The 27,742-nt window shown below is 52.7% G+C and overlaps 1 protein-coding gene across 10 annotated transcripts in view; it reads right to left on the bottom strand.

Annotated features, from left to right (window-relative positions):
• PITPNM2 (phosphatidylinositol transfer protein membrane associated 2) overlaps positions 1 to 27,742 on the bottom strand; it is a 131,172-nt gene that overhangs the window by 19,561 nt on the left and 83,869 nt on the right. For all 10 annotated transcript variants that reach the window (XM_064578255.1, XM_064578256.1, XM_045887774.3 and 7 more), the window contains 4 exons: positions 12,360 to 12,532; positions 4,510 to 4,724; positions 3,329 to 3,450; positions 631 to 858 (listed from right to left, as the gene is read on the bottom strand). In XM_064578255.1, the coding sequence (XP_064434325.1) occupies positions 631 to 858; positions 3,329 to 3,450; positions 4,510 to 4,724; positions 12,360 to 12,437 (643 nt within the window). In that variant the 5' untranslated portion in view covers positions 12,438 to 12,532. The remainder of the gene's footprint in view (positions 1 to 630; positions 859 to 3,328; positions 3,451 to 4,509; positions 4,725 to 12,359; positions 12,533 to 27,742) is intronic.

Genomic DNA, 27,742 nt, shown 5'->3' with positions numbered 1-27,742 from the left:
TAACATGGCTATCCTCATCAGTCACTGTGAGCTGATAGGACACACGCGACGCACACTATCAAGAGTGTGGCTCTGTTCACAGCTAACCCAAACCCTGATTCTTGGAGTCAAAAGATACCTGCCCAGATGCCACTCCCGGATCATGAGCCTGGGGCTGGGTCAGGCCCTTGGCACCGACCTCATGCCATGACCTGGGGGGCAAGTAGGGAGCTGAGGTGCTAGGGGAGAGAAGAGCCCCAGGTTGGGCCCATTGGTCCCATTGGTGTGAGGACCCCATGGTGTCCAAGACCCTCTGCCCCCACGACACCCAGCCCATGGGGGAGGCGGAGCTGCGGTCAGGGCCTGGTGCAGGTAAGCAGCAGGGAGGCTGTCTCCTGGGGCTACTGCCCTCAGGGGGTTGGCACTATATATAAGCTATGAACACAAGCCAGAGTGTCTGGGGACGTGCTCTGGGGCTTCTTAAGCAGACAACCAACATATACTGCCTGTCACCTCTAGGCGCCCGGCAAGTAGTCAAGATACACCCTGCGGGAAGCTGCACATGGGCTTTGGGTCGTCTTTCAGGAATAAGAGGGAAACGTCGAATCACAGCTGGATGAAGAGGGAGGCAGCGGGCACAGGCGAGCTCACCAGTGTCATGGATGAACCTCTCGATCTTGGACTGCATGCCCCAGTAGCGAAACTCCACCTTGCAGAGCTTGTAGGCACACATGATGGGGAAAACCTGCTGTTTGTACTCCTCGATCCAGTTGTCAGACAGGGGCCCCCTCTGTGTCTTGATCGAGCGGAACAGCTTGGGGTCCTCTTCCGTCTTATACTCGTTGGGGGGCACGGGGTCCTTGACAATGTCGATGAAGTCTGTGGGGAGAGCCTGCCAGTGGCCACTTCTGCCCCACCTCCACCCCACCCCTCCCTTTTCAGTGCCCTCCCCGTGTCCCCGCCACCCGCAAAGCCTCACAGGCCTCTGGGCCTCATATGCCGTAGGGCCGAACATGGGACTGGGGATGCTGCTCTGGGCCACTCTGACCTTGAGCTCTCCCGACCTCAGGGCCTGTGTCCTCCTGTGACTCTAAGCAGTTAATCAGGTGAAGAGCTGAGGAGGCATGGGGAGATGAATTTCCACAGGGGATGTGGGATAGGAGGGCGGTGGCGGCGGGCGGCGGCGAACGGAAGAGAAGGCCAGGAAGAGCTTCCCAGAGAAAGTGGCGTTTCAGCTACAGGAGCAGAGCAGTGAAGCCAAGAAGGCCCCGCAGCACGGGATGCGAGAGTTTGGGGAGCCGCCAGAGTGTCTGTATGGGGGAGGGGACAGCGATGCAACCTCTTCTCACCAGGCTGTGGGGGAAGTGGCCCCATATTCTACTTATATTTACACAGTGGCTTTAAGGCAGGCTGGCTGCTAGGAGCCCGTCTTCGATCAGAGGAGAGGAGACCGGCAGGAGGTGTCGGACCTGAGCCGGTCCTGAGAGTGGGTAGTGGAGGCCATAGGGCTGGGGGCTGGTGGGACCTGGCTGGGTGTGGGATGGGGGCTGAGAGAAATAGCAGCAAGTCTGGGAAGGACCTGGGCCGCACTACTCTTTGGCACACGCTTCTTCCCACTGTGCCCCCCCTGAGGCACGCGGGTGTTACACAGGGCTGGGCACACACCTGGGGTACATAAATCCCAGGACAGAGTTTGTGGCTCAGAGAGCCCCTTTCCCGAATGTATGGGGATGATGGCACGGGGGGCGGGGGTGCTGGGCCCTGGCCAGGCTCCGGCTGTCTCGTCTCCCCGCTCGCCGGCCTGCATGGAACCATGCCGTGGTTTGCAAACACAGACGTGGGCTCCACTGAAACCAGCAAGGGGTCAGGAGCGGCCCAAGGGCCGTGGCCTTCGGCAGGGACAGAGATCCTTCCTGGAGCAGGCCACATGCACGGCCTGTGTGGGCAGGCAAAGGCCAAGGGGCAAGGGGCGGGCTGGGGTGGGGTGGGGATAAGTCATATTACAGAGACTTAGGAGACATGGCAGGTGGCCTCTGGAGGGAGCCCGTGGGGCTCAGGCCATGTCTGAGGCTGGCCGGGCCTGAGCTGGTGGAGGGCCTGTATCATGCTGGGTCCGTCCCTCCTCTTGTGGGTAGAATGTGTACCCCCTGCCCCCTGCCCCGCCCCCCATTCATATGTCGGAGTCCTGACCCCCCAGTTCCTCAGAATGTGACCTTATTTGGAGATAAGGCCTTTAAAGACATAATCAAATTAAAATGAGGTCATTAGGGTAGGAGGCCCTACTCCACGATGACTAATGCACTTATAAAAAGGGGAAATTCGGACACAGACAAGCGCAATAGGGAGAATGCCACGTGAAGATGAGGGAGAGACTGGGGCGATGTGTTTCCAAGCCAAGGAATGCCAGAGATCACCAGCAGCCACCAGAAGCTAGGGGCAGGGCCCAGAACAGATTCTCCCTCAGTGACCCCAGGAGACAGCCCTACTTCTGGCCTCTAGACCGTGAGACCATGCGCATCTGTGTTTAAGTCCCCGTCTGTGGTCCTTGGTTGTGGCAGCCTGGGTAGACTAACATAGCTCTAGAACCCTGGTGGGGCCTGAAAACTCCAGCAGGAGGGAGGGGGCCGGGTGAGGGCGCCCAGGGAAAAGCCCTTCCTGCCCCTCAGAGGCTGCCTGAGAGCGTGATCCCGGGGCCCTGGCAGCCACCTGTCCAACACGGGTCGCGCACCTGCCGGCAGCGCCCCCATGGCGGCTCGCGCTATAGGGCCTGGAACCCATAGGTTGCAGACCAGGGGCTGCTGGGCTGCAGGGGGCCTACAGATGTGGTCTGTGTGGCCAGCATACGTTTATTTAGGAACTAGAAGATTTCACATGCAAATCCTGATTTCTGGCCTCTCTTAAAAAAGATTGAACACACAGGGCTGTCTCCTCATGACAGAGTGAGGTGGAGGGCAGCGGAGCAGAGACCACCTACCATCAAGGGGACACAGCCCCCCCAAGCCCACTGCACTCAGGTTCGACAGTCAGCCTGAGGTCCCCCCACCCCCACCCCCCTGAGCACACGTCTGCACTCCGGGGAGGGGGATCCCTTGAAGGGGTGGAGGGAAGGGGCTTGAGTGGGGAAGGCACCCAGTGTTGGTGTGCACTTCAGGAACATGGGGCCAAGGAGGCTGGTCCTGCCTCCCCCAGTGCCCAGTGCTTGCTTGGACTCTGACCTCCCCGCCTAGGACAGGAGCCAGCCTGGAGCCTGCCAGGCCCAGAGACCAGGTCACGTAGGCAGGAAGAGCCAGGAAGTGGCCCTATGGGGCTCTGGCCCTCCCCGGGGTGGGAGGGCTGTGGTAGTGGTTACCGATTGTCAGCTGGTTCTTCTCCACAGGAGACAAGCTGAACACATTCGGGTTTTCTCCAGCATCCGTTTTATAAAAGGTTTCTATGTCAATGGAGAATTTCTCCACAAAGGGGCAAGTGAACCTGTGTACGGAAGGAAAGCACACGTCAGGACCGGTGGCTTGCAGGGCTGGGTCAGGGCCTGCTGGACCCCACTGGGCACGAGAGGCAGAAAGGGCTGGAGTGGTGGCCGAGATTCGCCTGTCCTGGCCACCTCGGGAACCCTCCCCTTGTCCCGAGAACTGCCAAGGCCAGGCTGTGGGGAGGGGGGGAAGTGTTTAGGGGGAAGAGGGAGACATTATAGGAAGCTGCCAGAGACCCTGTGGCCATCGTCCACATGTGTAAGGCACGGTAGGGACACAGGCACACACAGACATGCCACAAGAATCCAGACTAGCACTCTGTGACATGTCACATCCCAAACCCCCCACCCCCGAGCCACCAGGTCTGGCAACAAGGCAACAGCCCCTCTCTCTTGGCTGGAGATGAGCTCACAGGAGGAAAGTGCCTCTGGGAAGAGAAATAACCTCAGTAGATCCTCTGACAAGCCCAGGTCCTCACCCAGTGGGGGGTGACTCACGGGGACCCCCACCTATACAGCTGTGGGTGGCCAGCTGAGAGCAGCCCCCGTCTGTTCTACTCAGCTACCCTGGACGGGTGAGGGTGGGGGCATGGAGTGAAGAGCCTCCTTTCTTTGGGAATCCAAAGAAAGCCCCATTCAAAGTGGAATATAATAAAACAATGTCACAGGTGCTGAAGGTCTCAGGGTTGGAGGGAATCTCTGGGCCATCTGGTCTATCCTTGGTTCATGTTTCTTCCCAGATGGTCGGTTAATGGTCCCCCATTGTCAGGTGATTATTAACAGGGGTTTGTATTCCCTGAGCCTTCCCAGAGGGCAAAGGGGTCTCAGGTGACCCTCGCTTGCCTCGTGCCTTCCCGGCCTTCCTGGGGCAGGTGGAGAGGTATCTAGGTGTTGACCCGCGCCCCTCTCTTGCCTGATCCCTGAGGACAGAGGCTCCTGGAACAGAGGCTCAGCTCTCCAGGAGCCTGGGCTCCTTGGAGTGTGGAGGGTGAGCCTGCCTAGGGGGCCACCCCCAGGGTTCCTTCCCTGCCCAACAGCTCGGGGTGTGGGGAAAGGCCCACCTGGTTCGGGTGTAGGGGTAGGCGTTCCAAGACTCCTCAACCACCCTCAGGGCCGCCTTGGGCAGGATGGAGCGGAACCAGCTGGGGATGTGCATGCCCACATGGTACACCTTGTGTGTGTATTGCCCAGAGCCGCCGGGGCCGTCTGTGTATGGCCGGTTCTCCAAGATCTCCACGCCGCTGCCCTCGCCATATGTCTCGTTCCGGCTCTTCTTCTGCGGGGACAAAAGTGCTTGTGATGGGTTGGGGCCAGAGCACTCTGCAGAAGGGAAGGGGCCGAGGAGACCAGGCCAAGGGGCGATGAGAGGAGGAAGGGCGTTGGCCAACCAGGCTGGCTTTTCCTGTGTCACTTCTGGACCCCCAAATCCAGACCCAGACTCCACCCCCCTCCCAGCACTCCTACAGGAGACTGAGCAGGGGTTGATTTCCCTCCGAGCTCCAGCTCTGCAAGTGCACAGTCCTCCCTTTGACCCCCATCGGTCCCAGGACTGACAGGGCTCTCAAGATCAGAAACCAGACGAGGATGCCTGCTCTCTTCCTTCTATTCAACACTGTACTGCAGGGTCTAGCCCAAGAAATTAGTCAAGAAAAAGGAATGATCAGAGGCACTCAAATTGGAAAAGAGCAAGTAAAGCAATTTCAATCTGCCAATGACAAAATCCCAAATACAGAAAATCCTAAAGAATCCCCCAACCCTGTTAGACATAATAAATGAAATCAGCAAAGTTGCAGGATGCAAAATCCATACACAAAAATAAGCAGTGCAGAAAGGAAATTAAGAAACCATTTCCATTGACAAGAGCACTCAAAAGAATAAAATACCTTGGATAAATTTAACAAGGTGGTGAAACACTTACATGCTAAAACTATAAAACACTGCCAAAAGAAAATAAAGATCTAAATAAATGGAAAGACAGCCATGTTCATGCATTGGGAGATTTAACATTGTTAAGATGTCAATATTCCCCAAAGCAATCTAAAGATCCAATGCAATCCCTGTCAAAATTCCCAGTGGCCTTTTTGGTAGAAATGGAAAAACTGATCCTAAAACCAGGAAGGATCAGTGAAGGAGCTCAAAGAGCCAAAACAATCTTGAAAACAAAACAAAGCATAGTTGGAGCATTTACACTTTCCTACATAAAATCTTGCTACAAAACTACAGTAACCAAAACAATGTAGCATTGGCATAGGATAGATCCAAAGAAAAGGGTCAAGAGTCTAGAAATAAACCCATATATCTATATACTAAATGCACTGATTTTCAACCAGAGTGCTGAGATCTTTCAGTGAGGGAAAGAAGTCTTTTCAACACATCCCAGTATATTGCTGGGACAATTTGCATATCCACATGCAAAACAATGAAGTTGGATCCCTACCTCACATCACATATAAGGACTGACTCAGGGCCACCTGGGTGGCTCGGTCGTTAAGCGTCTGCCTTCGGCTCAGGTCATGATCCCAGGGTCCTGGGATCGAGCCCCGCATCGGGCTCCCTGCTCAGCGGGAAGCCTGCTTCTCCCTCTCCCACTCCCCCTGCTTGTGTTCCCTCTCTCGCTGTGTCTGTCAAATAAATAAATAAAATCTTAAAAAAAAAAAAGACTGACTCAAAATGGATCAAAGACCTAAATGTAAGAGCTTAAGCTATACAACTCTTAGAAGAAAACATAGGAGTAAATCTTCATGACCTTGGATGTGACAATGGTTTTTAAAATATGGTACCCAACGTATAAGCAACCAAACAAAAAACAGATAAATTGGACTTTATAAAAATTTTTAAACTTTTGTGCATCAAAGGACATTATGGAGGGAGTAAAAGGACAACCCACAGAATGGGATAAAATTCTTGTAAATAATATATCTGATAATATCTGATAATAATGTATCTAAAATATTAAAGAACTATTACAACTCAACAACAAAGAAGCAACCCAATTTAAAAATGCCAAAGGACTTGAATAGACATTTCTCCAAAGAAGTATATAAATGGTCAACAAGCACATGAAAAGATGCTCAACGTCACTAATCATTAGGGAGATGCAAATCAAAACTACAACGAGATACCAATCCTGACCCAGTAGGATGGCTAAAAAGACAGACAATAGCAAGTGTTGGTGAGGATGTGGAGAAACTGGATCCCCCACCCCCCGCACTGCTCATGGGAATAGAAAACAGTACAGCTGCTGTGGAAAATAGTTTGGCAGTTCTTCAAAAAAGCTCAGCATAGAATTGCCATATGACCCAGCCATTCCAGGGCTAGGTATACATCCAGGAAAAGGAAAATATTTCCACACAGAAACTTGTACACGAATGTTCACAGCGGCATTATTCACGAGAGCCAAACGGTGGAAACAACCCAAATGTCCGTGATCTGAAGAATGGATAAACAAGTTATATCCACACAATGCACTATGATTCAGCCATAAGAAGGAAGGAGGTGCTGCCACCTGCCACAACGTGGATGAGCCTTGAAAACAACGTGTAAGAAGCCCGACCCGAAAGGCCACATAGCGTCCAAACCCACTGATAAGGAATTTCTAGAACAGGCAAATCCATAGAGACAGAAAGCAGATTACTGGTTGCCTGGGGATGGGGTGGGGGGACGGAGAGTGACTTCTTCTTTGGGGTGATGACAATGCTCTAAAATCGTGGTGACGGTTTGACAACTCTATGAATTTGCTAAAAACCCCTAAACTGTACGCTTTAAATGTGCGGATTATGTGGTATGCCACTTCCATCTCAATCAAGCTGGTATAGAACACACAAACAGAAACCAACTCTGCGTCTGTACTCACTAGGGTTTCAGAGAGCTCGAACACGGGGTGCGGGAAGGGGCCTCAGCGGCGCCGCCTGAGAGGGACAATGCCTGGGTCACCTCTGAGTGTCTCTCTGCCACAAATGTTCTTCCCAGTGTCCAAAAGCTCAGGTTTCTGCTTATGCAGAAAGCCTCGTGGTCAAGGCCCCAGTGACTTTAAGCCCGGCATCTGTTTCCACGGTGACATGACGCCATCGCCGAGGCCATCTTTGGTCAGCTTCCCGAACAGCAGGTGTGCACATGTGCACACCCATGCACACACACGCACAGGCACTCCCAAGAGCACGGCCTCACCCCTACGGCACGAAGATGTGCTATATCTCTGGGGCCCAGAGCAGCTGACTCCCCTTCAGAAAAAAAATAGGAAAGACCCCGGTAGAGGGCACAGATGGGGTCCGCGGGGACGCACCATCCCTCACTCTTTAAAGGAGCCCCTGGAATGTGGCCCAGGTTCTGGAATGAAAGCAGCAACTGTGCCCCAGACACTGTGAGCTCCTGCCTCTTGCGGTAGCTTCATTTGTTGCTTTCTTTCCATGTACTTCTCCTTTCGTGATTGCAACAACCCCTTGAGAAAGGTGCAGTATGCTCCTGTCCCCAGTTTGCAGATGCGAAGGCAGGGGCTAAGAGAGCTGGAGTGACTTGTTTGAGGTACACATTTTCCAGGTGGCGGAGCCGGGCCAGAACTCGAGATCTGTTTGACTCTGGGGCCTGCTCAGCCCACAGCATGAAAACACCTTGGCACAAGGCAGGTACCCGATTTTTTATTGAGCAAAGACGTGCATTCTAGTCCCAACTCTGTGACCAGCTCCCTCTCATCCTGGACGAGTCACTTCTCTCTGGTGTCAGTTTCCAAAATTCTACATCCAATCTATGGTCCTACATCCAATCCATGTCCTACAATGTCCTTATAAGAAGTGAAGACAGAAGCACAGATGGGAGGGATGCAGCTGTAAGCCAAGGAACCCCGGCAGCCCTCAGAGGCTGGAGGAGGCAGGGCAGGATCCTCCCCTAGAGCCTTCAGTGGGAGCAAACCCTGCTGACACCTTGATTTTGGACTTCTGGCTTCCAAACTGTGAGAGAACACATTTCTGTGGCTTTAAGCCCCCCAGTTTGTGGTGCTTTATTATGGCGGCCCCAGGAAACAAACACATCTGGGATTCGGGGTGGCTCGGTGAGAAGGGGACATGCAGGTCAGAGGAGCTAGGGCTACATGGAGTGTCCGAGGGCTGAAGTGGGGTGCCCAGCCTGCCGGGGAGCCAACGGTGGAGAAGAGACAGGGGATAGGGTGCAGGGGTGGGGAGGGTCCTATCGGCCTCCGTAGGGCTGCACAGAAGCCTCTGCCCATTCGGGTGACCTGAGCCTGAGTTGTCCTCAGACTCCTTGCCCAAGAAAGCCAGCATGTCCATCCCAGAAGCTCCCTCTGGAGGCTCTAGGGGAGGACCCTGCCTTGCCTCCTCCAGTCCAGGGGCCCCAGGCATTCTTAGGCTTGTGGCCACATCACTCTGCTCTCTGCCTCCACCGTCACATGACCTTCACCTTTTCTCTGTCTTCTCCTCTTCCTATAGGGACAACAGTTATTAGATTTAGGGCCCACTCTCAATCCAAGATGATCTCATCTCAAGGTCCTTAACTAATTACCTCTGCAAAGACCCTGCTTCAAAATAAGGTCACAGTCTAAGGTTCTGGGTGGATGTGAATTTGGGGGGACACAAGTCACTCATGGGAGATGGATAACACAGGCCATTTGGGGCCACACGGGCCCCAGTGAGCAGTGGCAGAGCCGCGGGGACCCAGACCGGGAGTGCGTCTGTACTCCCTGCAAAGCACTTCCCCGCCTGCACAGTAAAGATCAGCTGGATGAACAAATGGGTCCTGGTCTCAACTATCACTGGTTCCCTCTGAGCCTGGGCACCTCCTCCAACTTTGGAGCTAACATCCCAAAGGGCTGACCCTTGGGCTCCCCTCTGGCAATGGCATCCGGGGGTGCCCAGTCCCCTGCTCAGCTGAGGCTCTCAGTCATGCCACAGAGGAGCAAGCTCTTCTCGAATCGTGCTGACCTTCTCTGCCCACACCGGCCCCACCCTTGCCAACCATTCCCACAAGCTGCGCTGTGGAGCCTCCCAGGGAGACTGCAGAAAGGCAGCAGAGACAAGCCCAGCTCCCCAGGGGCACACATGTGCCCAGGGGGAGGCCTGACTCATGACCCCTGCCCACACAGGCTGAGTGGGGAACTCCCCCTTCCCCCATCCTGTGGGATCTGGGGGCTGCATGGGAGGGACCTGAGCCACCATGGGCCTGGGCAGAAAAAGCACGGGATGAAGGACTCAAAGGCCCCCTCCCAAGGAGCCGCTCTTGGAGCTGTCCAGGGTCCTGGCTAAGCCACCTCCAGTCACTCCCTCCAAGGCAAGCATCTGCTGAGCACCTCCACGGGTGATGGAAGGCTCTCTCCCAGCCAGAACAACTCTTCTTCTTTCCTTCTTCTTCTTTTTGTTGTTGTTGCCTTGAACAGCATGTATACTGAGCGCTGGTCAGGCACAGCATGAAGCAGTTTGACACGTGAGCTCATCCCACCTCGCTCACGAGCCCATGGAGGAGGTGGTGAGTTCAGAAGGCAGACCCGTTGCTAGCGGCCACCCCAGCCAGTAAGCTGGGCAGGAGCAAAGAAACTAAATTTCCTCTTCTTTCCACAGAAACACAGCTGTCTTCCTTGAGGGCCTATCCACCGTGTGAGGCCCAGCTCATAGTGGAGGCTCTCCCGGGGCCGCTGGCCCGAGGCCCCCGTGAACATCCGCGCCCTGTCTCCTGGCCTACATTCGGTAAGCTGCACGCACATCCACCTCCCCGATGGCACTCCTGGAGAGCAGGAAGCTCTTTCCATTCTTCTCAGTAACCCAGCCCTCCGCCCAGGCTGGGCCCAGAAAAGTCTGCATTTGACTTAGTGTTTTAACAGCTTTACTGAGATATGATTGGCACACAGCCAACCACATATATGTAAAGATGCAGCTGGTGAGCTGGGATGCATGTTTGCACACGTGAAACTGTCACACAATGGAGACAATATGCTCGTCCATCACCCCCCATGGTGGATGGCGCCCCCAGGAGTTCAGGGGCCAGTGGTAGGTAAGACAGTGCCAAAGCAGGAGCAGAGGAAGGTCGCCTGGAGAGACAGACAGGTGTCAGTGGGGCTCCGATGAGCGAACACTCACAGGCAGCCCCAGGCCCATAGGAGGGATCACGTAGGGGGGGCTACAGGATATTGAACGTTAATTGGAAGCGTAAGGATAGATGTTTTGAAAAGAACAAAATACCTCAAAAAAAGGGGTTGAGGATGGCAGGTGCTTCTGAGGAGCCCAGTCAGAGGTGTTCACATGCTCCAAAAAGCTGTGGGATATCCTAGGAGCTAAAAGTGAGCCCCTGGATCCTGAGGCCCACCCCCGCCAGCTGGCAGGCATGGTGAAGCTGGGGGGAGGCCTGCCACGGTCTGGGCCCCCCTGGCTTGGGTGGGAACTGGGGGGCCGCAGGATGAACAGCATCCTTGAACAGGCTGAGCAATTTCCAGATAGCTCAGAGCTGGGGGGCCGAGGTGAGTCGCTTCTCCTCCCCCCGCTCTCTAGGAATAGTTACGGGGTGAGCGGTTCAAGAGGGAACCGAGTGGCACTTCTGAAGCAGGGGGAGCCAACAGTCCCCCAGAGAGGCTGGTTCACCTCCCATTCTCTTCCTACTCAAGCTCCCCATGCTGGGGGGTTGCTGCTCAAACTCTGATAGCTTCATGGGGCTCCTTCCAGAAGGGACTAGGGGTCTGGGCTCTGCAGGGAGCTCGTTACTAACTCCCTAGACCCAGGTGGATGGGTGTGCACCCACCGAGCAGTTCCAGGGGTGGAGGTGGAGCCCAGCCGGCCGGGGCTCTCCCTGCACCAAGGGCCCCATGTGACACCATGGTCTAGGGGTGGCACCGAGGCACCCGTATGCCCAGAAGAGCAGAGCCAGGTGAGAGCAGGTTCGTAATCAGACTCCTCACTGGGAGGAAAGCTGCCCGGCCGGGCCAAGGGGGCACAAAGGATGAGCACAGTGCTGCTGGCAGGGCAGCTGGGGAGGGGGACCTCCCCTGAGGAGCAGGACCCCAGCGAGTAGGAGCGTGGTCATATCTGGGCCACTTGCAACCCGATCCCGGGTCTTCCCACTCCGTGTCCCAGGTCAGCCAGGCTCTGAGTAGGGAGGCCCCCAACATCTGGGTGGGGGGTGGAGGGGAGGCGCATGGTATCCTCTGGCTTGTCATAGGAATCGGTCATCCTCAAACTCATCTGTGACTACAAATCAGCCACATGGTGGATACTGCTGTCTTGCAGGCAGCCTAGGGAACCAGAAAATAGGCCAGGTGCTCCCAGGCAAGTCACTGACCTTCTTTGGCTCACACCTTCCTGTCTGTCAAATGGACTGAATTTTTGTGTCCCCTCCAGATTCGTATGTTGAAGCCCCCAACCTCCAGTGTGATGGTACTAGGTCAGGCTTTGGGAGATGATCAGGTCATGAGGATGAAGCCCTCACAGTAGGACTAGTGCCCTCCCAGAAGAGACCCCGGAGAGCCCCCTGGCCCCTTCTACCATCAAGAACTCAGTGAGAAGGTGGCCATCCAGGCAAAGCCAGGAGGAGGGCCCTCACCAGACACCACTCTGCCAGCACCTTGACCTTGGGCTTCTAGCCTTCAGAACGCTGAGAAATAAATGTCTGTTGTCTAAGCCCCCAGTCTGTGGTATTTGTTATAGCAGCTCAAGCTGACCGAATAGATAGTATCTGAATCCGTGAGAGGTCGGTATTAAATGCAGAGTGTTAGGACCAAATGCAGCGCTGACAAGGCAACCCAGTGCCACAAACACCCACCGCGCTCCTGTGTTCCTGGCGTCGTGCTGGGAAGCCAGAACGCCATGCAGTTCACACATTTACCAGGAGCCTGCTGGGCAGACACTGGGCTGTCAAGGCCGCGATGCCACCTCCCTGCCCCCCAAGGGCGTGGGGAGCACGCCCGGGCCCCAAGACCCACCTGTATCATGTACAGCTGGGCGATGCGGTACTCCTCCACGGTCATGGGCAGAGGAATCCGATATTCCTTTATAATCATCTTGGAGTCCAAGCCTTCCCGTCGATGGGGAAATGCGTATTGGGACTTCTAGGCGAGGTTCCTTAAATAACCATGACAAAATTCACCGAGGACCCCTGAGAGGGAGAGAGAGAGGGCAGGAGAGTCACTTCCTGAAAGGCTGGTGAGCACAACAGCACAGAGGAAAGACCTGGTCTCGACTCCGCCAGCAGCCCATGGCGTGACCTTGAACAAATTCCCTCACCTCTCCAGCCTTCATTTTCCTTGCTTGCTCAGCAATCTTGTAGAAGCTATGTCTTCTTATACCCCTTCTTTATGGGGTCCTGCTCCTCCCTTCCCTGATCAGCCACAGGGAAATAAAGGATTGTCGTCCCACGAGTGAGGGCCGGGCGGTGGGAGGGTGTCGCATCCCCTAAGCGTAAAGAGCATGGCGCTCTCGTTTATACGCCATTCCAGCAAGCTGCAGCGGCAGTGGCCCGGGGCTCTGGTGTCGCTGGAGGCAGGCCCAGTGACTGCAGCTGGCCACAGGAAGGAAGGGAGGACCAACAGAAGTACGAAAAACCCACGTGAGGAATTTAAACATCAGCAGCCCGGGACCCTCCGGTGTTGGGGCATGTCATCAGGCACAGAGGGGCACCACTGCTTCCAGGCAGAAGACCCCAACTTCTCCAAGAGAGGTGATCTGAAGTGTGGTTCCAGCTCAGCCCAACAACGATTTACGACACCTGCTCTATTGCCGACACCGGGCTCGGTCTTGGAGGTGGAAGAGACAAGTAAGATCAGTGGGCGGGCTGCATAGCGTGTGAACTATATCTCAATAAGGCTTTTGAAAAAATAAACCATGTACTCATAGAAGCTTCTATTTAAGATGACAAAGAATATATTTGATGAAGAGTTGCACCGAAAGCAATCAAATTTGAAAACAAACAAGCAAGGCTCGAAGGAGGCATAGTCTCAGTGATCTGGAAAATGGAATTACCCATCATAATCCATCCCCTAGATGGTGGGGGCTTTGCTGTAAATATACACGGTTACCCCCAGAGAGGTTACACACTGCTAACTGGAAGGTGAGTGAAGTCTTCCAAGATAGGCAATGGCAGAATCAGGATTTTAGATTCTGATTTTAGAAGGACCACGCTGGGGACAGCAGTCAGTGAAGATTCACAGTGACACTGGCTAAGTGATAAGAGCGAGGGTCCAGCCAGGCAGGCAGCCTCCCTGGGGCACCATCTGTCTGAGGCCTGAGCATCACCCAGGCACTAAGGCATTACTATCTAATTAGATTGAGGGAAAAGAATGTACCAGAACTCTTGGGACAATGGGTACATAGGGCTGAAAGAAATTCTTTAATAAGCCACCGAGGGAGAGAGACTGAGGGATCGGGAGTATTATATACATAAACCAGAGATGGCCCCTGTGTTATTCACGTCTGCATAGCAGGTAGGATTATTAGCCCGAAGCCCCCAGCACCAAACTCAAGCTCTCACACATCCGGTTGCTTTAAATACAGTTCAGATAAACACCTTTTTATTTTTTTAAAGATTTACTTATTTATTTTAGAGAGAGTATACGTGTGCGTGAGTGGGGAAAGGGACAGGAGGAGAGACAGAGAGAATCTTGAGCAGACTCCCTGCTGAGCGTGGAACCCAACTCGGGGCTCGATCTCACGACCCTGAGATCATGACCCAAGCCGAAATCAAAAGTCAGATGCTTAACCGACTGAGCCACCCAGGCACCCCCTAAATAAACATCTTTCTAGCTAATTAGAGTTCATCGACTTTACATCACCCACGAAACTGCACCCTACATTTGCTAGCCATAGATCAGACAAACCCTGGGGCCTCAAATGAGGGGCGCCCAGGTGGCTCCATTGTTGGGCGTCTGCCTTTGGTTCAGGTCGTGATCCCGGGGTCCTGGGATCGAGCTCCGCATCGGGCTCCCTGCTCCGCGGGAAGCCTGCCTCTCCCTCTCCCACTCCCCCCTGCTTGTGTTCCCTCTCTTGCTGTGTCTTTGTCAAATAAACAAATAAAAAATCTTTAAAAAATAAAAATAAAAGACCTCAAACAAGAGAGTTCTGTGACCCAGAGGCTCCCCACCATGCTCCCGAGTGACGTCACTACCTACATGAGCCCCCTGTCGGACTCTCCCTCCCTTCTGGGTGGTGGTCACACATCACTTTGGAAGGCCCCTTGCCGGGAGGGACTTTCCCTCTCAAGCGAGCTGTCCAAATGCCGCCAAACACTTGTTACTGCCCCTCCTGGTCCTGTGTCTCCCCTGATCCACCTGAACCCCTGAACTCACCACAAGGGGAAGGGTGAACTCTCCAGAGGCCACGCTCTGGTGCCAAGAGACCATCACTAACCTTCCCTCAAGGCTGGTGGGTCCAGCCCAAGATGAGAGGGCATGTGGGTTCGGGCCCAAGCTGACATGTCCAGGAGGAGAAAGCAGAGGCTGTGGGCTGCCCCTTCTCGGCTCTGAGACCCGCCTGCCCCGAGGCCCACAGGCCTATGCTCAAGCCTGGCTGGAAATGGAGGCAGAGGAGATGGCCCAGAGTCTCCACAGGAGGCTGGGGTCGGCCAGGCGACAAGACATGAGAGCTGCCAGGGGGATGAGCTTCCAACTGGCCGAGAGGGTGGGACGGGCACGGGTTTGGGGAGAGAGAACCGCAGGCTTGGGAAAAGCTGAGTGAGGTGAGAGCTGGCAGCAGAGGGAAGGACGAGATTCCGTGAGGGTCGTGTGCCTCCGCAGCTTCTCCACGTGGTCCTCGTTTAAGCTCAAGAACCACCTTGCCCGGAAGGTACCAGAGGCCTGTCACAGAAGCACCACGCCCTGCAGGGCGGCACGCACACCTATGTCTGTGGGGCCTCAGGGGAAACGCTGTGACCTGGGGCAAGTCTCATCATCACCTCAATGACTCAATGACAAAGAAGTCAGATGCAATCCCTAAAAGTTCCTGGGAAACTCTAGGAGTCTAAGCAATCCGCCCTTGGCGGTCTTAACGGCTCCACTGAAAAAGACCTGCCCATGCTTGCCTGCACACAAGTCTGACCAAGTGTCCATTTGAAGCAGGGGGCAAAGCCAAGGGCGCCCGCCCCACCACGGCCGAGAGACCAGCAGACCCCGCAAGGCTTAGGATGCAGCTCCATCTGTCACGGGGTGAGAGACGGTGTTTCTGCCCACGAGTCGCCAGAGAGCTACACCGGCAGGTACCCAGACAGACAGACGGAAAGAGCAGAGTGCTGCACAGTTAGAGCTCAGTGCATGGTGACTAAGAACAGGAGGGAGGAATCAGAGCTCCATGAATGACCCCGTGTGACGGGACCTCATGGGGGGAGCTCCACTCCGGGATCGGACTTCAAAACCTAACAAAGCCTTTGTTAGCCACGTGTCCCCCCAGGACATGTGGCTGTGCCTGGTGAGCCTCGGTCTCTCCATACAGCAAATGGGGATGACACCAGCAGCTTTCCAGGGTTAGTGTCACCGAGATGAGAAAGTGGACCAGCCAGGGGTGGCGTTTGTCAGTACGGAGGGGACTAGGGAAAGGCTTGAGGGAAGGTGGAGCTTCCAAGTGACGTGAGCGGGGCTTCCTGGAACCCCAGGATGAGTAGATGCAAGGAGGACGTGCTCCAGAAGGAACAGTACAAGCCGAGCAAAGGCCCCGAGGCACCAATGTGCCACACCATTCAAGTGACCTCCCATCGGTGTGCCCCCTGCACTGTCGTGCCACATCCTGTGTTTGGGGCTGGTGTAAACACACCGAGGCCACCCTACAGCCACTGGCCTCAGGAGAGGATGGTGCTCAAGGCTGAGATGTGGCCATTCCCTGCAGCTGAGCACCCACGAAGTTCAGTGCCAGGGGTGGGGCAGGAGCAGGGTGACGAGAGACTGTCACTTGCTTCCAGGAGTGCAGGGAGAAGAGACACACTCCTCAGACAGGGTGTGACCATAAAGCATAAACGTCACACCCAACATTTCCACAGGGAAGCTCCCGGCGAGTGGAGCAGAACTCAGGAGATGGCCATTGACGCTGAGCACTGGCCACCCTGGATGTTGTCCTTCAAGGCGATCACTCTAAAGGGGTCTCAACAAGTACCAGCATTTTACTTAGTTAAGTTTCAGGCCCGTTTCTTTACAACAACACCCATGCCAGTGGGTTCAGGAATCTATCCTGACTTCCTACTGAAGATGGTGGAGTAGGAGCATTTCCGTTCTACTGCCCTCCCTCGAAAACACCAACTACAGATATAGGGCAGTCACGTCGGCTGATGAAACAACGAAATCGCTATGCCCCCAAACCACAGACATCACAAAGTCTGAACTGGAAGAAAGCTACATGCTGAGAGCTTACATGGGCCTCCTCCTTGGACCCCCCAAGTAAATATCACTTCCTGAAAGTCATGACCATGATCCTCCTGCTAGAATCAGGAACTAGGGCTGTGGATGCCACCCCAGGCAAGGAGAGGCATCCCCCTGTCATTTGTTTTTCCAAAGAAAAATTTTTAATTGAAGTATTACATACATACAAAAAAGTGCACGTATCATAAATATAGATATATTTTCACAAACTGAACACACTTGTAGGACCAGCAAGGATCAAGAAATAGGAAAATAACAACCCCAGAAGCCCCCCGTGTGTCCCCTTCTAGTCACATCTCCTCAACTGTGAACAACCACTGTCCTGCCATTTGCCTGTTTTGTACTTTATATGAGATTGAAGCTGATGGATTGCCAACACCCAACTGTCTTTGAGCAATTTCATATGGAAGCCTACTGTATGTGCTCTTTTGATTCTGGCTTGTTTTGACCAACATCATGTTCATGGGATTCATCCAAATTATTGCATGTGGTTGTAGACTGTTTGTTCTCATTGCTGCCTAGTATTTCATTGGGTAGACGTACTGTAATCGACTCAACCACTCCACTGTTGATGGGCATTTGGGTAATGTCCAATTTGGGGCTGATGGGAATAGTGCTGCTGTAAACAACCGAGCACAGGCAAAGATGCGATTTTACACTGTGGAATGGAAATGGGGTGGGAGCTGATGGGAAATCACACCCACATGCCATTTCTATGACAAAAACTCATTTTCCCTCTGAGGGAGGTGCTGGGAGTGAAGTGAGGGTGGGGAGAGAAAAGGGGCAGCGAGGGGTTGGTCATAACACAGACAGCCAGTGATGTAAAGAGCTTTGCTGAGAACCATTATGATGTATGAGCCCTGAAACCTGAGAGAGACAGAATCCCTAGGCAGAGAATAAATAAAAGCTCGGGGAGAAAGGCTTCCAGTGAGTAAGCCCATAATGCAGCTGCAGACTGCTCTGGACCACTCCCCACATTTTCACAAGCTGCTATTTAGAAGGTAGCTAAAGAATAATAATCACAAGGAATTCACATGGGTCCTATGCATTAAGGGTGAGGTGGGGGGCAAATGAAGAACACACAACAGGAGGAATCATCCAGAGAAATCAGAAAGACTTCAGAAAAAACAAGTCATAGACCCAGAGAAATTACAGATACAATCTCTTAAAAACTGGTAAGGGGCAAATGGGTGTAAGAAAAGAGATGCTGAAATTTTAAAAAAGAAATTATTTGACAAAAGAAAGAGATGAAGGCTGAAAGGTGAGTTAACAGAGCTCAGTGAGAAATGAGAAAGATAAATACATTCACATATTTTTTAAAAACCATATTATAAGCGATGATTAAATGACAAAGCAGAGCATGAACAACTAGAGATGTGGTGGGTGGGCTGCAAGAAATCACATAAGATTAAATGGAGAAGACTAATAAGACAAAGTGACAGATATGGGAGGCAAAAGGAAATCAAACATATACATAATTGGTAAAGAAAATACAATAATGGAACAGGGGAAAGTATTCAAATATATAATAGAAAAATCCCCTGAAATTAAAAAAAAAAAACCTGACTCTACAAAACTGCCATTCTATGGCCCAGGAAAACTTGATGGTGTGATTAACACCAAGACATCCTTAAAAGGTTACTGATCCTGGGGTGCCTGGGTGGTGCAGTCGGCTAAGTGTCCGTCTCTTGGTTTCGGCTCAGGTCGTGATCTCAGGGTCATGAGACCAAGCCCCATGCAGGGCTCCACACTAAGCCTGGAGTCTGCTTAAGATTCTCACTCTCTCTCCCCCCCCGCCCCTCCCCCTGCCAGTGCACGCTTTCTCTCTCTCTCTCAAATAAATAATACACCTTTTAAAAAAGTTACTGATCTTAAAGGGGAGCAGGGAGGTGAGTTGAGGAGAATCAGAATCCTCCACAGAAACCCAACTTCAGGAAACAGTGAAGTAATAGCTACAGAGCTGTAACTCCAAATTTTATACCCAGCAAAACCGTCCTTTGAGTATAAAGTTAATGGACATTCTGTAACATAAACTCATAGGCTTAGACATCCATAAAGTCTTAAAAAAATTACTTGATGCTGAAATCCAACCAATCAAAAATAAGTTCATCAATGGAGGAACTCCAGTGAATACTGAATTAATAATTTTGAAATTGGGGCAATTATTGTTATTGAATAGAATATAAAAACCCTGACAATGTACACAAATAATAAAATAACTAAAATTTTCCACTAAAATTGAAAGTGGAAAAAACAGAGGCGGATGGCATGAAAGCTGGTTCATTATACAGATTAAAAAATTAATGAGGGATGAACAGTAGGAGCACAGGGATTTTTAGGGCAGTAGAATTATTCTGTATGATACTAGAATGGTGGATACACATCATTATGTGTTTATCAACACAGACAGAATGTACAACACAAAAAGTGACCCCTAATGCAAACCATGGGCTTTGGGTGATAATGATGTACCAATACAGGTTTATCAATTGTGATAAATGTCCCACTCTGGTGCAGGATGTTGATGGGGGAGAGGCTGTGTATGTGTGGGGCGGAGGGATATATGAGAACTCTCTGTACTATCCTCTCAGTTTTGCTGTGAACCTAAAACTGCTTTAAAAAATTAAGTTTGTTCATTAAAAAAAAAAAATGATTCCAACCTGTTAAAAGTTTTTCTTGCAGAAAGTAGATTAGAGATTACCAGAGGTTGGGGAGAGCTGGGGAATTGAGGAGGCATTATTTATGGGATTTGGGGAATGAAAACATTTTGGAAATAGGGGAGGTGGCAGCACAATACCGTAAATGTATTTATGCCACGGAATTGTATGCTTCACATGTTTATAGGAGCAAATTTTATGTCATATATTTACTACAATTTTTTAAAAGTAATAATGTAGGATACAAAAACCCACTGAGTTGTGCACTTGAAATGAATTAACTGTACGGTATGTGAATTGTATCTCAATAAAGCTGTTTAAAAAGTTTTTCTCTTAAAAAACAGTTTTTCTCTTTTCTGCATTAACTTTAAGGAACTTTTAGGAACTAAAAGTTTTAGGAACTATTATCACTTAAAGAGGAAGAAATGTATTTCTGAAGTTTAGCAATTTCCTTCCATTTCATTTCAAATACACACAACTGAATTTGTCTTCAGTTAAATTTAAGAAAATTAAATTTGGTTTTTTATTTTAAAACTGCATGCTGAGTAAGACCCATTTTTTTGTTGTTGTTAAGTTATTACTACTCTGTATGTGTCTGTTTGTATAAAGAGTCTGAAAAAAATGCTCACTGGATGCTGGTGAGGGTTATCTCAGATTGATGGAATTTGGGGCAACTTTTCCTTGTACTTTTCTTTATTAGTCGACTTTTTACAAGGCAGCAGCCAGTGGAGTTTGAGCAGGAGTCTGAGTACCAGCCAGAGAAGGACAGTCAATGTAGTTGTTAAAATTCACGCACTTTGAGTCAGCCAGACCTTCCGCCACCTCCCAGCTGTGACCGTGGGCAAACTGTTTAAACTCTTTGATCTTTCATTTTATCTTCTACAAAATAGCAAAATAGTAGATGAGAATAGCACCTGCCCTGTTGGACTGTTTTGTGGATTAAATGACATAATGCACATAAAATGCTTAGCCCACTTCCACCCAGTACTCAGCTAGCAGTTAGGTGGTGCTCCTGTGCTCAGCAGGGTCGGGAAGGCTGGTGCCTGAGCCCGGATAGCTTTCTGGCTGAGCTGCTTACCTCGGGCACAGCCACTAAGCCCACCACCATCAGGGAAAGACAGCCTAGCACCCAGGGCACCGGCGTCCACAGGACAGACGACCCCTTGGCAGGTGCCTGCTTGGTTTCACAGACAGAACAGGAACCTGGTAGGCACGACAGGGTCCCCTTGCTTTCTCTCTGGTTGAGCAAGATGGTGCAGGCGGACCCCAGGCCCCTAATGAGAGAAGGCAGCATGACTTGTGTGTCTGCCTGTCCCCCGAGCCCCCTTCACCCAGTGGCTGAACCCACAGACAATCTCATTACACCCACTCCGGCTGCCTGGGTGCGTGCGAGACACACATTTCATCTCCGTCCCCGCTGGAGTTGTGATGGGTTCTAGACAGAATTATATTTTACTGCTTTCCACGGGGCAGCTCTCGGTGCCTGGCGCAGTGAGAGGGAAGAAAGAAAAACACACGTCTCCCGAGGCCCTTCTGCGAGGGAAGCTGGGCGAGGAGTCTGAGTGACCACTGTGCCCAAGACGCACCCATATGCACCTCCCCCCAGGCCCTCTCCAGGGAGGGCAGGGATGGACCTTCCCATGAGCCTCCGATATGGCACCTGGCTTTCCAGAAGCCTTGTGTTCATGACCTTAGGACGGACCCCAGCCCCCATGGTCATCAGTGTGTTAGAGGAAGCAGGGGGGCCAGATGATGTCAGAGCAAGAGCCACCTGGCATGGTGATCAGGGAGGAATCAGGGCTGCCCAGCCCTGGACAAGGCACAAGGCCCAGACGGAAGGGGTGTCACCCCCCCCCTCCTCAGTCAGCGTGTCCCACCAGGACCCATATAAGGAAGACAAAAAGAGCCTGCGGGTGACCAGAAACACGGGGTTCTGCCTGAGGAGTCAAGGTCAGGACATGTCTTGGGGCCTCCCTGGGCTTCAGGGACCCTCAGGCATCATGGGGGGGAAGGGGCTGGGGTGGCCAGGCTGGAGGGACTTTGGTAGAGCCTGGCGGGTTACTGGGTTTGAGCTCAAAAGCGTGCGCAACCGAGCAGGTGGGCAAGACCACTCTTTGAGCGAAGGCCGTGGCGAGACACCCGGACTGGGAGGGGAAGAAGAAAATTGAGTTTACTGAACTTAATCTGTTTTTCCATGATTAGCTGGGCTTTGACGTCACAGATGGAATTTAGGAGCGAGGCTGTGCGGAGACAGCCGAGGATGGAATCTGTCCAAACGCAATTCTGGCCATTAGGTCTGGAAGCGACTCCAAGCCAGGCCATCGGAGCCTGCCTAGACGTCTGTGACAGCGTGGAGGGTAGCTGGCAGGGGAGAGAGGGGCCAAGGCAGCCTCCGGTGCGTCTGGAACATCCCCTCTGGTTCTCTTGGGTCTCTCCGCCACATCCTCCAGGAAAGCCCTCTTCCTCTGCTCTTGGCTTTCCAAGTCTGCAGGCCCCTCCCTAATCAGAGGCCGAAGTGGGTAACAGAACTTCATCTGCCCCCACCCCCTATACCTAGGGGACAGCTAGCTCCAGACGAATGGGGAGGGCATAGAGGAAAGGAGCAGTTCCTTGTGCTCCAGGGACCAGGCCCACCAGGGATGGGGGAGTGTATGCATGAAGTCAGCACTCTGTCCCATGAGGGGGTCAAAGCAGGGGCAGGCACATCCCCCAGGAAAGTCTGAGCTGGAAGGAGCTGGGGTGGGGGGAGGGTTCCAATCCCTGACTCCAGAGTGTTCCATCTTTAGCTGGTAGATGGTGGACTTCAACCAAAATTTTCTGGAGGCAACTCCAGTCCAACGGTCACCCTATAAATGAGACTGAGACCTGAGAGCTGGAGGCCCCAGCCTCACCCCCTGCCTGGCCTGAGCAATGAAACAAAGACTTATGGAGGGACTTTGGTAGAGCCCTGGGCCCCCCTGTAGGCACCAACATCCCAGGGAAGGCCGTAAATCTCATCGTTGTGTGCCCGGAGTGCTGGGCTGGGGAAGACTGCCAAGCCACCACAGGACTTGGCCATCAGAAGCCATGGGATGGAGAGGGGACACCGCAGGGCATGCACTGACCTGTCAGGGGGGTGGGATCCTCAGAAAAAGCTTGAGGGTTTTGTAGCTTTTCTTCTGTAACACCTCAACCCAAACGGCAGCCAGGGGGCTCCGTGGGAGAGCTTTTCATCGCTGTGGTTGAGAGCAAAGCAGGCCCAGAGAAGGTAGGTTGCCCTGCTCAAGGACAGCCACAAGCCAAGTGCGATTGGCACCCCAAATTCCTGACTCCCACTCCCTTGCCAGGCCTGCAAGCTCCGACCCTCCTTGTCCGGAAAAGGGGAGAGGAGATTTTCAGGTGAGGAAGTTAAAACTGAGACCCAGATGCTCCGGCCAGAACTCCCCTCCTGCTCTCCACTCGTTGCCCCTCAGGGACCCTGCTGGCCCCTCCTACTGTGACCATCACCACGCTGCCTCTGGGGGTGCTCAAACGAGCCAAGTGCCACTGCCCTTGTCACACCGCTGAGATGTGACAAGGGAAACACAACCCCAGAGGGACCCTGCCCGACAGCCCGGTTGTGGGCTGGCCCGGCCGGCGGGGGCGTGCTCAGGGGCCTCCTGCCCCCTGCTCGCCTTGGCCAGGTGCTACCACAGCTGCAGCAACATCCAGATCATTCTCTGTCAGCAGAGCACACGTCACTCACCTAAGGACCTGCGTCTAGAGCACGCTGGCCGTGGAGAAGAGCACCCCTCTAGGGAGAATCCCCCCAGCTCCTGGGGTGGAAGAAGGGGGAACCCCCAGATGTCTGAAGGCGGGAAGCACCTCCCGGCGGGTGGGGTTCCGGTGACTTTGGTGCCTGGCATGGGGCTGCCCTGCGGACACTGCCCCGGAGCGCCTCCGCTCATCAACCCGCCGGGGGAACAGAAGCTTTAGGGCGCCCAGCGCGCTGAGAGGCAAGAGCTGGGATTTCACCACCACTGGTGACGACCACTTGTTATGACGATGGTGTGATGATAACATAGTAAACGTCAGTGACAATGGCAGCTAACGGGGCTGAGGGCTTCCTTCCCGGGCCAGCCTGGGCTCGGTTTTGACCACACACCTTGGGTGGGCCCAGCGCCCGGCAAGCCTGCTACGCTGATCCAGCCCCTGCGCCTCCCAGTGGCTATCGTACACCCTCTCTAGGGTCCCCTTCTGTCTCTCCATCGAATCCACCAGCCCACCTGCACCTGCTGCTCCTGGTGGCTGCCATGGGGGGCGGGCCTGCCATCGGTCTGTGCCTCTCTCCTGGACCCCCACCCCCTCAGCACGCAAACGTGCAAGGAACCGCTCGCTCCCAAGTTTACAAAAACCAAACAAAATCCCATGGCCCTCTGAACTCCACTCTCTTCTTTCTGCTCCCCCTTTCTAGCAAAAATCCTCTTAAGACTTACCTATACTTGCGGCTCCCATTTTCCCACTCTCTTTTCGACCGACCACCCCACAGCAACTACACTGGTCAGGCTCACCATCGCACTCCCCATTCATCTGGAGCCCGAGCGGCTAAGCCAATTCTCAGTCCTCATCACCTCTAGACCTCCGTTAATTCCTGCATTTGATACCCACTGATGGAGTGCGTGCAGGAGACAGGCAGGTAGCACTGCCCTTCAATAGATTTCTGCCTGGACGAGGTTCTCTTTGCCCAGCCACCCATCGACAAAGCTCCGAGCCGACTGTGTGCGAGATTCCAAGTTCGCTCCAAGCTGATCAGCCATCAGCTGCAAATTATGATCTGTTTTTTCTTCCAAAAAAAACACAGCTGGTGTTGTGCAGCCTGCAAGTAGCCCTGTGGGGCTGACCTCAAATCTGGAGGGGCACAAACCCCATGTTGGAGTTTAGGAGCCGGTGTCCCTAGTCCTGCCCCCTTAAGCCTACCGCATGCCTAATGCCCCACGATTCCTTCTGCAGCTGTGACAGCCCAGTGGGGTGCAGGTGCAGTGGAGCATGAAAGTCCTTTAGCTCGGAGAAACTCCCCACAGCTCCCCGTAGTGCCTAAAACCACGGCTCCCAAACTTGCTGGATCCCAGTAACCAGCTGGAGTGCGCTTTAGAGATACACATTGTAGAGCAACTGAGCGGTCAGAGCCTTAGCAGCACCCCCTCCCTGCACAGCAGGCCCTCATGCATAGCGTGAGGAGGACGCAGGAGGAAATGTCCAGTCCACCCAACGCTGACGCTCCTGGAGGCCCTACCAGGGTCTCGTCATACCCCACACTCCGGCGCATGGCAAACCAGACCTTCTGCTTGGTCTCTTGGCTTATAAACCCCTTCAACCATGTTACACTGTCAGGCTACCCGAATAAATTAGGAGTCACTTAACCCTCACAAATGCCTTGCGTCAGATAGATTGCCCCCATTCATCTGTTTTATTGAGATATAATTCACGTACCATACAACTCACCCTTTTAAAGTGTCTGATTCGGTGGTTTTTAGTATATTTACAGACTGGGCAACCATCACCACTACCTAGCTCCAGAACGTTTCCTCACCCCAAAAGGAAGCCCGGGTCCCGTTAGCCCTCGCTCTCTGCTCTCTCCCACCAACTCCCTGGCTCTCATTAGTCTGCTTTCTGTTTCCACGGACTTGCCTCTTCTGGACGCCTCACACAAATGGACTTGTGCACCGTGTGTGGCCTTTTGTCTGGCTTTCTTTCACTTCGCATCATGTTTTTGAGGTTTACCCACACTGTGGCATGGATCAGTAACCCCTTCCTTTTTATGCCAGAATAATATTCTACTTCATGGCTATTATGTTCATTTTCATAGCTGAGGAAGCCAGGACTCCATGTCATCAAGGTACCTTGTCCCCCCGTGACTCAGTAAGTGTGGGAGTCAAGTCTGTCTTTCCATGCAGCCAAGATAGAAACAGCTTAAGAACTGAATAATCATCATCTAAATGGACAGCAATTTATATAAATATATACCCTTGGCATGAATAATAGCATTTTATGGTTTACAAAAGCGTTTTGCTTCATGCTCTTGCTTTTTCAGATTAATCTTCCAAGGTGGAAAAGACAAGTGCACCCCATTTTTGGAAGAACAAAACACGTAAGTGGTGTGTTCAAGGCCAGAGATATCTATTGATGGATTCGTGGTGGCTGCATCAGAATCCGGGTACAATATGAGCAAACAGGATAGCTTTAATACTTTTTTACAAAGATGCCATGATTTATTTATGTTCTTTAGATTTTATTTACTTATTTAGAGACAGAGAGAGAGCATGAGCAGGGGGAAGGGCAGAAGGAGGAGGAGAGAGAGGAGCCCAAGCAGACTCCCGACGCAGGGCTCCATCCCAGGACACTGAGATCATGACCTGAGCCGAAATCAAGAGTCAGACGCTTCACTGACTGAGCCACCCATGCGCCCCTCAAAGATGCATGATTTAGAAAAATACTTTTTTTTTTCCCTCTTTCGGATTACTTTGTAGTGAATGCAAACCTTGGAGCCAAGGGAAAACCCACGTAAACTCTATCCAAGAGTATTTACTTGGTTTTAATTTAATGTTCCTGACTGATCTTGGAAATAAAGGTTGCTATTTCTTTCAAAATACAGACTCCTTGGTTCCAGCCCAAATCTACTGCATTGCCAAGGGGGGGGCCATTTGGATGATTTGTTGAGGTTAAAATCTCAACCTCATAACCTAGCAGATAAGGTCCTTAAATTCTAGTCTAACAAACTCCTTCAACCTCCTCTCCCAGCAAGAAATCTTATACCAGGGCCAGATGTCAGGCTCCATACCAGGACCTAGGGGCCCAGGGGACCAAGACAGAGCCCCAGGGAGCCTCTCGGCCACACAGGAAGACGGACATCGCCTGAGTCATCAAAGACCTGTCGGGGAATAGTACTCATCCTTAAAAAGGAAGGAGATTCCTGCTCTGGGCACCCAGCATGTTTCCTTCTCTTGGAGTAAGCCAGGCGAGCTCCTGAGTCTGGCCTCGGCCGTGCCTGTTAAATGCTGGTACCCCAGCCTCGACACAGCTGGCTCCTTGTGGTGATCTGGGCTTCGGGCCAGACGCCGCGCCCCTCTCTGGAGGACCCCCACAGCTCACCACACTCCTGAGTGATCGGATTCGCTCCTTGACAGCGCGGGCAACCCCACCCCGGGGACCTCGCCTGCCTCCTTCACGGCCGGAAGAAATTACAGCACATCCGTCCCATTCAGCCCTTTCACATTCTCTGATTCTGGGCAACAGGGGCCTGGCACTTAGTAGGTACTCAAGAAGGTTCGCTCGGTAAATGTTCCCCAAGCCCCCCCTCAGGCAGATAATGCCACTAAGCAGCCAAAGTGCTAATTACAAACTGCTCTGTTAGCTGCTCCTCAGAGCAACTAAAAGATTCTCCAAGAATAGCGCACGATCCTTGCCACATCCCTGGAATAACAAACCCAGTTTCTTGACAGCGTCTGTGACTCAGACTGATCACAGAGCCAGACTTGCCTCCCCGCCAGAGTGTGTTGTGTGCAGGGGCATAAGCCTCAGACAGACAGAGGGCTGAATGCTGATCTCCACAGAGAGCATGGGGGGCATCTGGGGCCATCCCAGCCCCTTTCCTGTGGGGGAGGCGGGTGTTTGGAAGAGACAAGCTTGGCCCTGAGTGAGATCCTGCAACGCCGGGTGGCCCCAATCACCTTTGCTCTCAGATGTGCACAGCACATTACAGTTTATCACACCAGGCTGCCACGTCCTCATCAGAAAGTCAATGCTTGCAAGTAGCCGGGGAAAGGTGGGTAGAGGAAAGCCCAGAGGGGCTGAGTCATTTGATGGGGCCACACAGTGAGTCAAGGGCCAGACAGAACAATTCGAGAATCCGTATCTCCTGGCCTGTGATCCAGGGCTTGATCTACTGTGCCCTTGGGTAAGCAAGGGTCCAGGCAGCTGAGGCCACCAACAACTGGGTCCAAATGCTCAACTCAGTAGGGAGCAAGCAGGCCTGGTTGGATCCTGGGCCAAAAGGCCCAGCCAGTGTCCCCAGGGGAAGTGTGCATGTGTGCATACGCAAATTCACGTCTGTACAACTCTGCCCAGGCCCTGCTCTGTCTCACTGAGTGAGTAGTGTGGCCTTTACAGCCAGCCTCCCAGGGCTGCCAGAGAACACTATATGCCTGGAAAATTTCCCAGCTCTCCTTTGCAGAGCTATTAGCTTCCCTTCATCGCCCCATAAAATCCTCCCGGTGATGATGGATGCCATCCCATCATGGGAGGGAGGGAGGAAAGAAAATACAAAGGAAAAAAAACAACAACCAAAGAAACCTCTAG

This window comes from Mirounga angustirostris, unplaced genomic scaffold, assembly GCF_029215605.1.
Source record: "Mirounga angustirostris isolate CCGP_5_RB_7025 unplaced genomic scaffold, mMirAng1.0.hap1 SCAF_14, whole genome shotgun sequence".
In the NCBI taxonomy this organism is placed as follows: Eukaryota; Metazoa; Chordata; class Mammalia; order Carnivora; family Phocidae; genus Mirounga; species Mirounga angustirostris.
This window is presented reverse-complemented; position numbering and strand designations above follow the sequence as displayed.